Here is a 15,833-nt window from a genome sequence, read left to right on the forward strand (position 1 = left end):
AAAAGGTGATTTTCTCGGTTTATTGTTTCTGTTCTTGGTCAGTAACTTCAAGCGAACACACTGCATCAAAAACCATCAGCGTTTCAGCTCCGTAGAAAAAAAACACACCAGCAGGATAAGAGTTGGGTAGAGTAAGTACCCTCAGGCACATTTACAGTTTACAGGTGCTGCGCACACACACACACACAAAAACACACACACACACACACACACACAATCCAACACCCAGAACACAGTGGTCCGTGATTACAATTCCACTTCGCTCCTGTTAGTCCAAGACAGGCTAAACAGCAACTCCAGTTCTCATTTGTTACACAGGTTACAGTGCAGTACGGAGCCAAAACATGAATATCTGTGATATTTGCTGCTGGATGACGGCAGTAGTGGGGAAAAAAAAAAACCCAATTGACAAGAAATAATTCAAGAAAACAAAAAAAAAGCAAAGCTGTCACATTATAACTTCAAGTCCTCGCTTCCCGATTCGCAGTATCTCCTCCTCCAAGGCAGACGAAGGAGTTTCAATAAATGCTCTATATACCTACACAAATATACTATGAACTGTGCTTATCGCGGTTAAACTTATTGACCTGTTAAAATCTATTATTGCTTGGTATCTTTCATCGTACGTCCACCATCTGGCCCTTAATGGAGGAAAACGAGAATTATCGCTGTACATTCAGTAGTGCACGTGTGCCCATCTAAACCCTAAAGGTCACCTTAAAACCTGATAAGAGGGATAAGATCGTGAATCTGCAGCGTAACAGATCCTATCCCTGAGGCAGAAAACCTATTCTTCACATTTAGTAAGCCCTAGATGCCAGTCTACTGCTCCAACATTTACTGGTGAGATGAATGGAGTCTGTGCAACGTCAGGAGGGAGAGGAGACGAGAACCAAACAAAAACAAGTCCAAATGAAATGGGAATCCTGTGGAAAAATAATCGAGAGGTTTGCATGTGGATGTATCACAGGATTACTTAAAAAGATCTTCCTGGATAACTAAACAAATTCAGTCTCCCTTTTTTTATTGTAATATATAATGTGACAGAGCGATAAGCCACACCGTTAAAGATCAGAGGGTGATCAGCGACAGCTGCCTCTGCAGTGATCGCTCCACACCAGGTAGTTCATCAAATCTAATACATGAATTAAATCTATGGCTGTTAAGTTGGTGCACTAATCCATACCTTTGGCTGTGTGGTCGTAAAGATGCTTTTCTGTGATTCGCTACAGTCTTACGCACACGTTAAACATCTCATATGAAAGTACACGGGAGCGAGAGGGGAAACCCAGTGAAGCGAAGCGACGCCCTCAGACTGAAGAGGCGTGAAGCAGTGATGAAGGCAGCGATGGACGAAACACCGACTCTCCGCTCATTCAGCCACTACGTTTTATCTTTTCAAATCATCAAACCGATCTTTCATGAAGAATGATGAGCAAGACTGACCGTGTTCTCCTAAGTGAAAGATTTCCCCGTTCCTTTAGTTTGATCACAGCTTTGGTCTGCACGGAGGCCTGAAGCGGTCATGAAAAGAGAAGTTTTTTTCCCGATCTGCTCTGTTCTCCCTCGTCGGTTTGGATCTGCTCATTAACGTCATACTTGCTAATTCAAACCGTTTTAGAAATCCAAGTCGTTGGTCCCTGTAACCGAGCCACTTTCCAGCGCCTGTGATCGACATGACTGGTCCGCACGTGACGTAACTACCAGAGTTTTACGGAAGCAGTAACGTTTCTAAAAGCTCTGCTCTACTCGACCCCCCCCCACAGAAAGCAGGAGACGCGGAGAATCCTCCGGACGCCACCCACCACAGCGTCCCGGACAGAAGAGGACGCCGTGGTGCGACGGGGAGGCTCTGTGCAGCCCCCCTGGCTCTGCGGCGCCGGGACCCAGGAGAGCGGCTCTTCAGTCCATAGCTGAGCGAGGTGGCGGCTGAAGACAGCTCAGCAAAAAGTCCCACTGCTGGAGTTTACGGATGAGGGAGGGCGAGGGGGAGGAGGAGGGGATGGAGTTATTCAGATTCTCTCTCAGAGGAGGATTTTGACTCCTCCCTGTGGAGACTGGGGCCCCTGGGAAACCCCTCTCGGAGGAGCGGGTCCGAACTCCAACCGCTTCACTAAGCTGGAAGACGAGAGGAAACAAAAGTCGTTCAGGTTTCGGAGACTTTCCAGTTGAGATTTGCTTCTTTTCTTCCTCTCACCTGTCGTACTGAGGAGGAGGGCTGGCGCTGGCGGCCAGGACATCAGCTCCTCCTTCTAGACCCACAGTGCTCCCAGACCCAGGCGGGAGGGCCGGTCTGCTGACGGACGTGTCGTACACGAAGTCTCGGCAGGACGCCAACTTCGACTCCAGGTTCTGTCGCGGGTGAAAAAGAGCGTCAGCGCACACATTCCAAACCCTCCACTGTATCTGCTCTACTCAGCGGGACGCATTCGTCTCTTACTCCGACTTTTCTCAGCAGCTCGCCGACGATATTAAGTGCCGATATTCTTGCAGATGTGGTGAGAGGAGTCCCTGTTAGACCATCGCCTGAAACAAACACACCGAGCAATCACAACATCGTCTACACCTCGGTGTGCTGATTTCTGTCTGCGCTCCGTTACCTCGGCGGATGCTGGAAGCTGGAGGAGTGATGTATGAGCTGAGAGGCTTGGAGGGGGTGACCGGGTTCCCCGCCGAGGAGCTCGCCAGGTCTGTGTAATCGCCGTCTTTACCCAGGCTGCTCGACGGCCGTCTCTCCTTCTGCCGCACCGCCAGCTCCTGACGAAGATCTGAAAAGAACAAAAATCACGAAATGGGATCTAAATTTAAAATCTAGCAGAGTACCACAAGAACTAAACTGCAGCATTTTACAAATCTTTAAATTTTGCACTACTATGGTGCAAGAAACGCAATCTAAGTGAAAAATCGATGCATTTTGAACATAAAATCACCTCGACCAACAAAGAGAAAATCAGAGTTGGATTGGAAATCGGAGAATACTTAAACACATTCTGCATTAATAAAGAACAGCTTTCTGTCATGCATACAAATGAAGTGGCTCTTCAGCAACCTTCTATCGTGTTTGTTGCCTTTTGTCCTCAGCTCACACACTGCCATCTGTTTTTTTACTTTTATTTATTTACATTTTCTTGCGCAGATGTAAAAAGAAAAAAAACCTCGGTTCAGCCAGCCGACACGCACCAAGACGAGGACGTATCTGTGTGTTTCTCAGAGACTATTTGCTGAGTCACGGTGGGGAGAGACGGCAGTGGCAGTGTGTGTGCGTGTGTGTGTGTGTGGTTACCTCTGGCTTCATCCTTCAGCCTCTGAACAGACTCCAGCAGGTTCTCTTTCTCATCAAGCTCGCTCTCAAGAAAAGCGTTCCTCTCGATGACCTGGTTCATGCGCTGCTCGAAATCCTCCAGAGACATGATGGTGGCTCTGGAATTTAAAAAAAAAAAAAGAAAAAGAGCGAGTCAGTACTGAGCAGCTACACAGGATCAGCTGTGTCTACAGACACGGACCTCTTGGTTCTCTCCAGGTCATCGTTGGACTGCTCCAGCTCTCTGATGTACTTCTGGAGATGATCTCTGACGGCTTTGGTCTCTCCCAGTTCTTCCTCCATCGTTGAGATGTGTCTCAAAGCATCGGAATGCTGGACCTCAAACTTCTCCTGCAAACAGCACAGAAACAAATTAACCGAGCGCCAACGCCAGCATGGCACTGTTAAACCAGTCACCCATATAGCTGTAATCATGTTTCAATATGAGCAGAGGTGTTTGAGGCTGTAGTTGAAACAAAAAAAGATCTGGTGTTAGTTCAGCTTTAACGTCCTCATTAGCGGCCTCCTTTCCTCTGGAGTCCTGATAAAATTAGCAGCGAGCTTCACAGGTAGGCAGCAGTTTTCCTGATAATAGTGATTCCGATCAGCTGAATTTAGGTTGGCTAAAAAAAGCTGATTTGTCGGTCTGGGAGTCACCGAGATGCTCTACCTTCATGTTCTCCAGCTCAATGCGAAGCCGGTTGTTGTTCATCAGCAGCTCCTTGTTTCGTCCCTCACACTGCTTCAGCTCCGTTTCCAGCTCTGCTTCGTAGTCTCGACTCATCTGCTGGAACTCCTGCAGCTCCTCCTGAGCCTCATCAGCCCTGGAAACAAAACAATGAACTCTACTATAACCAGCACATTAGTTCCATCAACTCATTTTGATCATTTATCTGCCCAAAACTGGACATTTCTACCATTTAGAAAAGACTAATTGGTATTAGTAGTAGTATAAGATGAGTATTCATAAATACTATATAAACAATGCTGATCTATTGAAACATAAATATAATTTTAAAAAATATGCATTTTCCAGTGAGCCACTATAATAAGAACAGAAAAACATTTTTCTCACAGGAGAAGAAGAACATTTTTTCCCCTGAAACAAATACAAATCTGTATTTGAACTGTCATTGGAAAAATGCACACATAGTCAAGCAGACATGCTGAAGTTTAGACCCATTATAAGATTTGCAGGTTATTGAGTTAAAAGTAGCATGTCAGACGGGCTGGTCTGAGTATTTCAGAAACTGCTGATTTTCTCTCACTCACACTCACACCGCTGTGCATTGTCAGAGAATAACCAGGCTGATTCAAGACGACAGCGATGCAACAATAAACTGAATAGAAACCAAGTTATGCAGATGTTTGTCTGAATGCACAGCAGCAGAAGACAACACCTGGAATTACTTCGGTCAGATAACAGGAAAATAAGGCAGTAATTCAACTGAAATCAGCAAAAATCATTACATTGCAAGTGAGGATTAACTGGAAACAGAATAGATCTAGCATGGCAGACTGCGGAGCATGGGATGGCACTCTTTCCTCACAAAAGAGAGTGCTTAGGTTGAAATACCAGCTGGGCCTTTCTCTGTGGAGTTTGCATGTTCCCTGTGTGTACATGGGATTCCTCCTACAGTCTAAAAGCTTCAATGAGGTGTGTGAGGCCGTCTGTCTCTCTGTGTTTGCTCTGTGAGGGACTGGAGACCTGTTCAGGGTGTATCCTGCCCTCACCCATAGTTAAGATGGGATCAGCCACCAGAAGAGGAAGATGATGGCACAGGAGGTGTGTTATGTATTTTCCAGGAACTGTGTGATGGTATGTCAATAGGATTCAGTGCTTTCCCAGAACTAAGCTGAATCTACGATGAATCAGATAGCAGTACTGATATCAAACAGGGCCTAATCCACTGCTGCACGTTTCAAATGAGGAGAGAAGTCAGGAAGAAGCTGTCCGAGAAGGCTTTGGTTACCTTTGCTGGTGTCTGTGTGCCTGCTCCTTCCAGAAGCACAGCTCCTCCTCAAGGGAAGTAAACTTGTGTGATACCGGCTCTCCCATATCTGCAGGAAGGTTCAAAAAGCATGAAGAGAAGGACACTCAGTCAGATGTTTAGCTTTTACTTCTGTCCTTGTCCCGGTAGACACACTACAAATCCAAAACACAAATATTAGCGCGTGCTAACTCGGTGAACTGATGTGAGTCCGATTTGTAACTGTGCTCAATGCCGAGGAATTTAGTAAGGACTGTAACGAGTTAAGTCTTTGTTTATGATCAGTGTATAAAACGTAAAGCCGGGTTAGAGGCTAGCGCCGAAGCTAAGTTTTTAGCTAACTTGAGCTAACCCAGGTATCCCGGCGCACGAACCCAAACCAGAGGCAAACAGACTCACCTGCATGCAGGGGGACGATTAAAACATGCTCAAACGAAAGGGCTGTGTTTTTAAGTGCAGGTAATCTAACTGGATCTATGTATAAGTCCTGTTGTGACTTGCACAAACTAATCTCTTGTTACGTTAGCACGAAGCTCGGCACGCCAATCAAATACAAACCGAGACCCGATTCTCGAAAGCAATTGGATACCGTTGATGACGTAACGCCGCCAGCAACCAATCACAGCATTGCGGTGGGTGGGGCTTAACCCAATTCCGTCTCGCCATTGTTTTGTTTTTTGCAAATCATATAAAACTGGATAAAAACTCACAGATTGAAGTAATCTTTTAATTTATGGCTACAATTGGATGTTTTTCACATTTTTATAGTCTCTGCTGATGTTTTGCATTTATCATATTTGATGTTTAGCACTTTGAAGTGCCCTGTGACTGAAATGTGCTGTGCAAAGAAAATATTCAGTTTGTTTTGTCTTACTTTTTGAAGGCAAAATAACAAATTCACACATTCAAACATGCATCAAGTCTCAACCAAGATTGAACTTTATTCACAGTGTATTTATTGCATTCAATTTAAGTGCATTATATTGCATTCACATGACTATGAAGGAAAAACACAACATACATCAACCATACTGTTGCGATGTTGATATGTAAATATTGATGAATTCAGAAATTCGAAGCCATATTCTAACTGTACATAACAGATGTTTTTAAGCCAGGTTTGGTTAAAAAAAAAATAATAAAAAAAAAAATGCTCAAACTGTTCTCACTAAATGTCTCACTAAATGTCTCAATCCTAATAAGTTTGAACACTATTAAACTATGTTTTTTGAGTTTCACACTTAAAGTAACTGTCCCCAGCAGAGAAGGCTCATCCCTGACTTCGATAACCTCTGGCATACAGACACAAAACTCTGAAAGGTTCCAACAGTAATGCTCAGAAATGTAGATAATGCTCATTCATCTTTCATGCATAATGAGGAGTTCCAATATCGAAGTGCACACTGTGGTATATGCAAAACAATAAGCTGCACAGCAAACTTACATTTATGCAGTACAGACTGTCTTCAGTTTGCAGAGTTTTCATTTTAAGATTATGTTGATGCAGATTTACTCGCGTGGAACAATGTTTTAATAGATGAAGTATATGGCTTACTTTGGGAAGGCAATTTTGAGCTTGCAAAAAATGTGTGTAACATTAAAAAGAGAATGAAAGACATTTCCTCAGTAAAAGTTCTTGGCTTAAACTCAAAGAATCATCTCAGCTGTAAGTGGTATATTCAGAGGTATCACGTATCACTGCTATTTGATTAAACTACCAACTGTGTTACTCATTGTCGACCTGCTCTATTGTTCAAGTAGAACACGCTGGATTTAAATGACTAAACCAAAAGTGGTTCAGATAAAAATAAGTGCACCAGGTTTTCACTTCTTTTCCATTGCAGCATTTCTGATGTTCTGCAGGTCAATCCATCCACAACTGAAGCAGCTTGACCTGAAGGAGAACAACATGAAAGTCAAATTTTTAGTCACCACGAAGCCATTTATTTCAGATACAAAATGCAAAGCTTCCAACACGTTCCTACCTGCTTTTAGATGATTAATCTTCACATTTGCATGTTTCTTTCTGGGTTTTGTTTGCGCATGTCTTCTTACTGTCTAAAACATCGGTTTTTACCTGTCCCAGAGTTCGCTGGAGGCACATGGTGTCAAAGCCTTCTTCACCAGCCTCTTGCAACAACTCAAGCACCTGCAAACAAAGTCAGAGGTTTGTTCGTTTTTAACAAATGTAAGCTTAAGTGTCAGAGCAGGACTGACAGCATCTGTGAGCAGACCCACCTGTAGGCACTTATAGGACTTGAGTTGACTCAGGTTCTCGTGCAGAAACAGCAGGTAGATACTGAGGTCGTTGTAGAAAGGCGTGACCACACCCAGAGCACCAAATCCCGGGAGCATCTCGTAAGGCCGGAGGAAGCCGGAGCTCTGCCGTGCCGGGCCAAGAGCCGCATACACCACCAGCGGAGCGAGGAGCACGTACACGGCCAGGTTAATGAAGCTGAGCAGCCTGAAGACGCCCACTGCCACCAGCTTACACTGGACGGCGGACGGCACCGCGCTGTCGTTCCTCAGCACGCCGGTCTGCAGGTCGCAGGGAAACTCGTCGGTGAGGGAAGCCAGTCCGATGTAGTAGCCCAGGTAGATGCACGCCAGCAGGAGGATCAGCAGGGTGAGGACCCGGCACGCCAGGTATTTAACCACAAGTCTGTGAGACAAGCGCTTGGTCTTCAGGTACTGTTCAACGAGAGGGTATTTAAAGCAGCTCTCAGTCAGCTCCAAAGCACTGCAACGGAATGAGGCACAAAGACATGAAGCGTCTCCCCCCCTGACCTGCCACCTTAAAGTGGTGGGGGAGTTTGAGTGCCCACGTGATCCCAGGAGCTATGTTGTCCGGGGCTTTATGCCCTGGCAGGGTCTCCCATGACAAACAGGTCCTGGGTGATGGGCCAGACCAAGGGCAGGTCAATAGCCCTTATGAATATATTACAATCGAGGCCCGTGACGTCGCCCGGTATGGCGCAGCCGGGGCCCCACCCTGGAGCCAGGCCTGGGGTTGGGGCTCGCAAGCGAGCGCCTGGTGGCCGGGCCTTTGCCCACGGGGCCCGGCCGGGCTCAGCCCGAAGGGGCGACGTGGGCCGACCCTCCGGTGGACCCACCACCCGCCGAGGGAATCGTAGGGGCTGGGTGCAATGTGGATTGGGTGGCAGCCGATGGCAGGGTGCCCGGCGACCTGATCCTCAGACACAGAGACTAGCTCTAGGGACATGGAATGTCACCTCGTTGGGGGGGAAGGAGCCCGAGCTTGTAAGGGAGGTTGAGAGATACCGGCTAGATATAGTCGGGCTCACCTCCACACATAGCCTGGGCTCTGGAACCCAACCTCTCGAGAAGGGCTGGACTCCACTTCTCTGGCGTTGCCCGCGGTGAGAGGCGGCGGGCTGGTGTGGGTTTGCTTATAGCCCCGCAGCTCAGCCGCCATGTGTTGGAGTTCACCCCAGTGAACGAGAGGGTCGCATCCCTGCGCCTTCGGGTCGGGGATAGGTGCCTCACTGTTGTTTCAGCTTATGGGCCGAACAGCAGTGCAGAGTACCCGGCCTTCTTGGAGTCCCTGGGAGGGGTGCTGGACAGTGCTCCGACTGGAGACTCCATTGTTCTACTGGGGGACTTCAATGCCCACGTGGGCAGCGACAGTGAGACCTGGAAGGGGGTGATTGGATCGCATGGCCTCTCTGATCTGAACCCGAGTGGTGTTCTGTTATTGGACTTCTGTGCTAGTCACAGTTTGTCCATAACGAACACCATGTTTGAGCACAGGGGTGTCCATAAGTGCACTTGGCACCAGGACACCCTCGGGCGGAGGTCGATGATCGACTTTGTTGTCGTGTCATCTGACCTTCGGCCGCGTGTTTTGGACACTCGGGCGAAGAGAGGAGCAGAGCTGTCGACCGATCACCACCTGGTGGTGAGTTGGATTCGCTGGCGGAGGAGAAAACCGGACAGACTTGGCAGACCCAAACGTATTGTGAGGGTCTGTTGGGAACGTCTGGTGGAACCCTCTGTCAGCAGGGTTTTCAACTCCCACCTCCGGGAGAGCTTCTCTCATGTCCCGAGGGAGGTTGGAGACATTGAGTCCGAGTGGACCATGTTCTCCACCTCCATTGTCGAAGCAGCTGCTCGGAGCTGTGGTCGTAAGGTCTCCGGTGCCTGTCGTGGCGGCAACCCCCGAACCCGGTGGTGGACACCGGAAGTAAGGGCTGCCGTCAAGCTGAAGAAGGAGTCCTATCGAGCCTTGCTGGCTCATGGGACTCCCGAAGCAGCTGACGGGTACCGGCAGGCCAAGCGAACTGCAGCCCGAGCAGTTGTGGAGGCAAAAACTCGGGTCTGGGAGGAGTTCGGGGAGGCCATGGAGGAGGACTATCGGTCAGCCTCGAAGAAATTCTGGCAAACCGTCCGGCGCCTCAGGAGGGGAAAGCAGGTCTCCGCCAACACTGTTTACAGTGAAGGTGGGGAGTTGCTGACCTCAACTGGGGATATCACAGGACGGTGGAAGGAATACTTCGAGGACCTCCTCAATCCCGTCGCCACGTCTTCCGTGGAGGAAGCAGAGGCTGAGGTCTCAGAGGTGGACTCGTCCATCACCCAAGCTGAAGTCACCGAGGTGGTTGGTAAGCTCCTCGGTGGCAAGGCACCGGGGGTGGATGAGATTCGCCCTGAGTACCTCAAGTCTCTGGATGTGCAGGGACTGTCTTGGTTGACACGTCTCTGCAACATCGCGTGGCGGTCGGGGACGGTGCCTCTGGATTGGCAGACCGGGATGGTGGTCCCCCTGTTTAAAAAGGGGGACCGGAGGGTGTGCTCCAACTATAGGGGGATCACACTCCTCAGCCTCCCCGGGAAAGTCTATTCCAGGGTACTGGAGAGGAGGATCCGACCGATAGTCGAACCTCGGATTCAGGAGGAACAATGCGGTTTTCGTCCTGGTCGTGGAACAGTGGACCAGCTCTATACCCTCCATAGGGTGCTCGAGGGTTCGTGGGAGTTTGCCCAACCAGTCCACATGTGTTTTGTGGATTTGGAGAAGGCATTCGACCGCGTCCCTCGTGGTGTCTTGTGGGGGGTGCTCCGGGAATACGGAGTCCGGGGCCCCTTGTTAAGGGCCGTCCGGTCTTTGTATGACCGGAGTAGGAGTCTGGTCCGCATTGCCGGCAGTAAGTCGGACCTGTTCCCGGTGCATGTTGGACTCCGGCAGGGCTGCCCTTTGTCACCGGTTTTGTTCATCATTTTTATGGACAGAATTTCTAGGTGCAGCCAGGGGTCGGAGGGGGTCCGGTTCGGGGACCACAGGATTTCATCTCTGCTTTTTGCAGATGATGTTGTCCTGTTGGCTTCATCGAACCAGGACCTACAGCATGCACTGGGGCGGTTCGCAGCCGAGTGTGAAGCGACAGGAATGAGGATCAGCACCTCCAAATCCGAGGCCATGGTCCTCGACCGGAACAAGGTGGCTTGCCCTCTCCAGGTAGGTGGAGAGACCCTAGCCCAGGTGGAGGAGTTTAAGTATCTTGGGGTCTTGTTCACGAGTGGGGGACGGATGGAGCGTGAGATTGACAGGCGGATCGGTGCAGCGTCTGCAGTGATGCAGTCGTTGTATCGGTCCGTTGTGGTGAAGAGGGAGCTGAGCCGAAAGGCGAAGCTCTCGATTTACCGGTCAATCTACGTTCCCACCCTCACCTATGGTCATGAACTTTGGGTCATGACCGAAAGGACAAGATCCCGGATACAAGCGGCCGAAATGAGCTTCCTCCGTAGGGTGGCTGGGCGCTCCCTTAGAGATAGGGTGAGGAGCTCAGTCACCAGGGAGGAGCTCAGAGTAGAGCCGCTTCTCCTCCACATCGAGAGGGACCAGCTGAGGTGGCTCGGGCATCTGTTCAGGATGCCTCCTGGACGCCTCCCTGGGGAGGTTTTCCGGGCATGTCCCACCGGGAGGAGACCCCGGGGAAGACCCAGGACACGCTGGAGAGACTATGTCTCTCGGCTGGCCTGGGAACGCCTTGGGATCCTCCCGGAAGAGCTGGAGGAAGTGTCTGGGGACAGGGAAGTCTGGGCATCCCTGCTGAGACTGCTGCCCCCGCGACCCGGCCCCGGATAAGCGGCTGAAGATGGATGGATGGATGGATGGACATGAAGCGTGTTTGTGAAGTGAGCACCGTGTTATGTGTTAAGACAGGAAAACAGCATAACCACCTCTGGGTGTCCTCCGGTGTGTCCCTGCTGTCTAAAACTGCCAGGTTTTTGGCCAGTTTGATGGCTCGATTATAGAAGCGGTCCAGCTCCTCCATGATGAAGCTGAGGTCGGAGGAGAGGTGTGGCGCCGCCGTGAAGCGCCAGAACAAGGCAGGGATGTACAAGAGGATGGCCAGGAGCAGCAGGATGTACGGGAAGAACTATGGGAAAGGGAGAAAAGGAGGAAAGTCTTTGTACCATTGAATCAGACCTGTAACACACGTGAAATTAGTTTTTTTGTTATATATGAGCAGGGAGTGGTGCTGAGTTACAGTGTTTGGGAATCTCCAGGCAGAACAAAGGGCGAAGATCCAGGCCTGGATCCAGTTTGTCTTCATTTGATTTTCCTCTCACCAGATAATGACATGTTCAGGAAGGTCATTTCTGGCTCCAAATTGGCCATTGACGTGTTTGTGTGTGTCTTCTGTTGTTAAGCCTGTGTTATTGTGAGGGTTTCTTTCTTTTTGCCCAGGGCCAGCTGCTCCAGGCTCCAACTTCCAAAGTCCCAGACCAGATGAAGTTGGTTTGGAAAGTGAAACCACTATCAAGAGGCAATCTGTCCATAAACCTTTTTTTATTTTCTGAAGTTCAACCTTCCTGCATTTAGATGTGCTTTACCCGTTTGCCACTCTCCATTCTCTGCAAGCACAATGCACTTTCAGAACTGGAGACAGAAATAAGTAATTAGTGGTCACACCATTACGTAATACCCCATCATCCTTCACTGAAGCTTTTACCTTGTGCAGCCACAGCGGAGAACTGTTGGCTTGTTGCTGCACTGCTGCCCAACAGAAGGAGTCGACGTACGCAGCCTGTCTCCAGGAGAAGTTAGTGGGAGCGAAACAGCTGATCTGGGTACCTGCATGAGAAAAACACTCATTTCAAGACTGGAAAATAAACAAAAATCATTTGTTTGACTAATACAAAGAACACAGAAGAGGAAAAACAATCCCTCTTCTGCAAACTCATGACCTAATTTATCAGTATGAATAGTATTCATCATACTTTATGCCAACAAGTATGCAAATTGTTAATTATGGGACACTGGAAAGTCAGTCGGGCGTTCAAAAATGGCCCAGATAAACAAAAGACAGTATTTAATTAACTCACAGTTTCTCTCTTCTGTTTTAATTTTGCTTGTCTTTTAGGAAACACTTAAAACAACTAAGGTACAACGAGATTACAGATTTTAATTATTTTCATAGAAAATATTCCAGCCATTTAATATGCTTCTGTTTTAGGGATTGAGTATAGTTTTCATGAGAATGAGAAGAGGCTCTCTTTCTTCAAAGGATGATCCATTTCACATGGAATTTTCACAAATTTCACAATATGTTTTGACTTTCTCTTCCATACTGTTCAATTAAAATCTGATCTAACTGGTGAATGCATCAAACAGAATCTCCAATCAGGTACTGTTGCTGGAGGAAAACCTGGAATTGAATCAGTCAGTCATTATACTGTAAGAGATGGATGGAAGAGAGATCATTTTAAGACATCTTTAAAAAAAGAAAAATAACCTTCATTAAACTCATGTACAATGTACAGTACATGAGCTCAGTAAGAAAATAACTGTAAGAAGAGTTTTGAGTATTTATTCCCTGTATGAAAACATTTATTTTTGGGTATTAACTATGGTTTTGTGACAACAGCAATTTATAGATTATCTTCTCCTTTATGACAAAGGGTCCGAGGTCTCAAACATAACTCTGGTGACAACACCGCCACACAATCCAGATTACAATCCAAGAGGATTAAGAAAAGCCGTTAAACACGAGTGGTCCGTATACCGGATATATGTTGGTGTCCCGGAGGAGAGATTCATCACAAGAAAACTGACTTTTTGTAAAACCTATTTTACTCCTCTTTTTCTCCACTCTGTGAAGGTAAAATATGTGTTATATTAGTTTAATGTAAATCAATGTAACCTCAAATGTATCATCTCAAAGACATCTTGGGATGTGCTGCTATCACTGCCACACAGTCAGCTCATTATCCAGTTCCCCCAGCCAATTACAGATGCATAATATTAAATAACACATTTATGTTGTTGTTATTGTCTTCTCATTTGTGGACATTCCATACTTAAATGAGAAACTACAAATTCACATTTCTGGCCAAGCCAATAATAATTGTCTGACAAGACTAAAATGTGTGTTAAGACTGAAAGCCAGAACTCAGCATCGCCACCCGATGTACGACCAAGGTGTTACTGACATTTACAGGGCGCCTCTTTAAATCAGGGCACTTTGTACAGCTGCTCACCTTCATATAGTCACTTCTATAATTTTAATCATCAGCATCAGCATCATCATCATTATCATCATTTTCTTCTTCTTCATCCTCAACCTAATCATCATCCTCATCCTCACTATAATAATGATCATCATCATCATCATCATCTTCTTCTTCATCCTCATCATAACATCATCCTCATCCTCACCTGAATGATCATCATCATCCTCATTATCATAACCATCATCATCATCATCATCATCCTCGCTGTCGCTGTTTTGGGCGTGAGAGAAGGGCGGAGACTTATACCACACCTTCTGCATCCACACCTCTTTATTTTTTTCCCCATCGCAGCTTTTGTCAGCTACAGAAAAATAAAATTCCTCCACTTTTCCACGTGACGAAACTGTTTAATTAGTCAGGTTATGAGATGAATAAATAAAGAACTCACCTACTGACACCTCCTGAGCGAAAGCCAGCGAGATGAGAAACAAAGGCAGCCCCACGGCCAGAAACGTGACTATTTTGTCCACGGCCAGCTCCAGACGGATTCCTTTGTACTTCGTCTCTGTGGGATCTTTTAATAAAAAGTCGGAAAACACGTATTCGGTGGCGACGTGCGCGATCGCCATGTCGGATGGGAACAAAAAGCCGGCGCTTTATGACTGACGGGATAGGCTGTTAACATTCAAGAAAAAGCGAAAAATCCCTGAGGTTGTGAGAGAAAGCCGAGTCCTTTTTTCTCTGGAAAAAGGTTAAATTGTGTCTGAAATGCTGGATAAGCCTTTGGTTCTCATCGTTTCAGTGGAGGTCTGGTGGTCCAACCTGCTGTCCCGTTACTGCACCCCAGATGTCATTCAGCTGTCAGCCGCTGGGGGCGCTGTTGTTCCATCAAAAACACCTGCTGCTTCATAATCCACACTCTTCTGCTCCCCCTTCATCCAGATCAGGGTCAAGGGGCCATGCAGCCAAGAAGAACAAGAACAGAGGACAACTTCGATAGGTTATCAAACCATCACACAACAAATCACACACACAAATCAATTCCCAGAAAGATGCAGACAATACAGATGCACAGCACCCTGTCATCACAAGCAGAGGTTTCAAACACATCATAATTCAGGGGCCACATACCACTCAGTTTCATCTTGAGTGGAAAAAGACAGAGCTGTAAGCAAAGAATTTCAGTCTCAAGGATTCAGTGGTTGATTGTACATCAGTCAAGGTTACATCTGGTGACACAAGACAAAACAACACCACTATCACAATGTTGAAAATCTCCATAGTCTAAGTTGCTTTCTTTTATGGTACTTTTTCACGACTGGATCGCTATGGACGCCTTAAGATATTAACACAAATATGACAGACACATTCTGGGAAAGGGTTGCCACTTCTTTATATTACTTGTTTTTATACGATTTTATGAACGGGAGACTTCAGTCATGTCAACAATAGTAACCACAGTTGCTAAAAGCCAAGCAAGGGCAATGAATTTAAGGTAATATATGGTAATATAAACTGAAAAGTGGTTAACATGTTGCTAAGACATGTAGACATCCAGGAAGGGGATTCACATAGGTCATCTGTAATTCACCATAAAGGTATTTAAATATGATAAAATAAATTAACCTACACTTTATGTATGCATAAATTCATCCAATATACGCAATACATTACAGCATATTGATCAATAATGTCTCAACTTTCAATTGAGTTTTATTTCTCTCATTTTTGCCACACAAATTAAGAGTTTTGGAGCTAAAACAACTGAAAAATAACTGTTTTGCATAGTTTATGTTCTGCTATAGTATTGATAACTGAATTGAATACGTAAGCCTAATTAGAATACGCACTAATACCCATCCAATATGGCGTCGCTCCTCTTAAGTTTCTGTGTATAAACACTAGCGGCAGGCAAAAACGATTATTATACATACTGAACACGAATGTGAAAGTTGCGTTTCTCCATCCCAGCGGTCCAAAAACAAAGGGAAACCGACGTGCTTTTCAATGGAGTAAAAAAAAAAAAAAAAAAAAAATAGACGATGCTGTGTAAACACTGTGCT

The 15,833-nt window shown here is 46.7% G+C and overlaps 2 protein-coding genes across 5 annotated transcripts; both read right to left on the reverse strand.

The window, feature by feature from the left end:
- Positions 1–8: 8 nt before the first annotated feature.
- LOC115389623 (nuclear distribution protein nudE homolog 1-B) lies at positions 9–5,850 on the reverse strand. The gene is made up of 9 exons (XM_030093096.1): positions 5,692–5,850; positions 5,275–5,362; positions 3,972–4,125; positions 3,504–3,652; positions 3,284–3,420; positions 2,601–2,768; positions 2,441–2,526; positions 2,198–2,352; positions 9–2,118 (listed from the first exon to the last, which is right to left on the reverse strand). Exons 2-9 carry the CDS (start codon positions 5,358–5,360, stop codon positions 2,025–2,027), a joined length of 1,029 nt encoding a protein of 342 aa, XP_029948956.1. The 5' UTR covers positions 5,361–5,362; positions 5,692–5,850; the 3' UTR covers positions 9–2,024.
- A 411-nt stretch (positions 5,851–6,261) lies between these two features.
- Positions 6,262–15,768, reverse strand: LOC115390338 (pannexin-1-like). 4 transcript variants are annotated; one of them, XM_030094169.1, is made up of 8 exons: positions 15,705–15,768; positions 14,902–14,999; positions 14,219–14,702; positions 12,270–12,391; positions 11,494–11,693; positions 7,531–8,032; positions 7,278–7,441; positions 6,262–7,186 (listed from the first exon to the last, which is right to left on the reverse strand). In XM_030094169.1, the coding sequence occupies exons 3-7, from the start codon at positions 14,397–14,399 to the stop codon at positions 7,292–7,294; spliced, it is 1,155 nt and encodes a 384-aa protein (XP_029950029.1). In that variant the 5' UTR covers positions 14,400–14,702; positions 14,902–14,999; positions 15,705–15,768; the 3' UTR covers positions 6,262–7,186; positions 7,278–7,291. The 4 variants fall into 4 exon arrangements, with proteins under 4 accessions (XP_029950029.1, XP_029950031.1, XP_029950030.1 ...); XM_030094171.1 differs by lacking the exon at positions 14,902–14,999 and having other exon boundaries at positions 7,531–7,954; positions 14,219–14,761; positions 15,705–15,734; XM_030094170.1 differs by lacking the exon at positions 14,902–14,999 and having other exon boundaries at positions 7,370–7,441; positions 14,219–14,761; positions 15,705–15,734.
- Positions 15,769–15,833: the final 65 nt, after the last annotated feature.

This window comes from Salarias fasciatus, chromosome 6 (assembly GCF_902148845.1).
Source record: "Salarias fasciatus chromosome 6, fSalaFa1.1, whole genome shotgun sequence".
NCBI lineage: Eukaryota > Metazoa > Chordata > Actinopteri > Blenniiformes > Blenniidae > Salarias > Salarias fasciatus.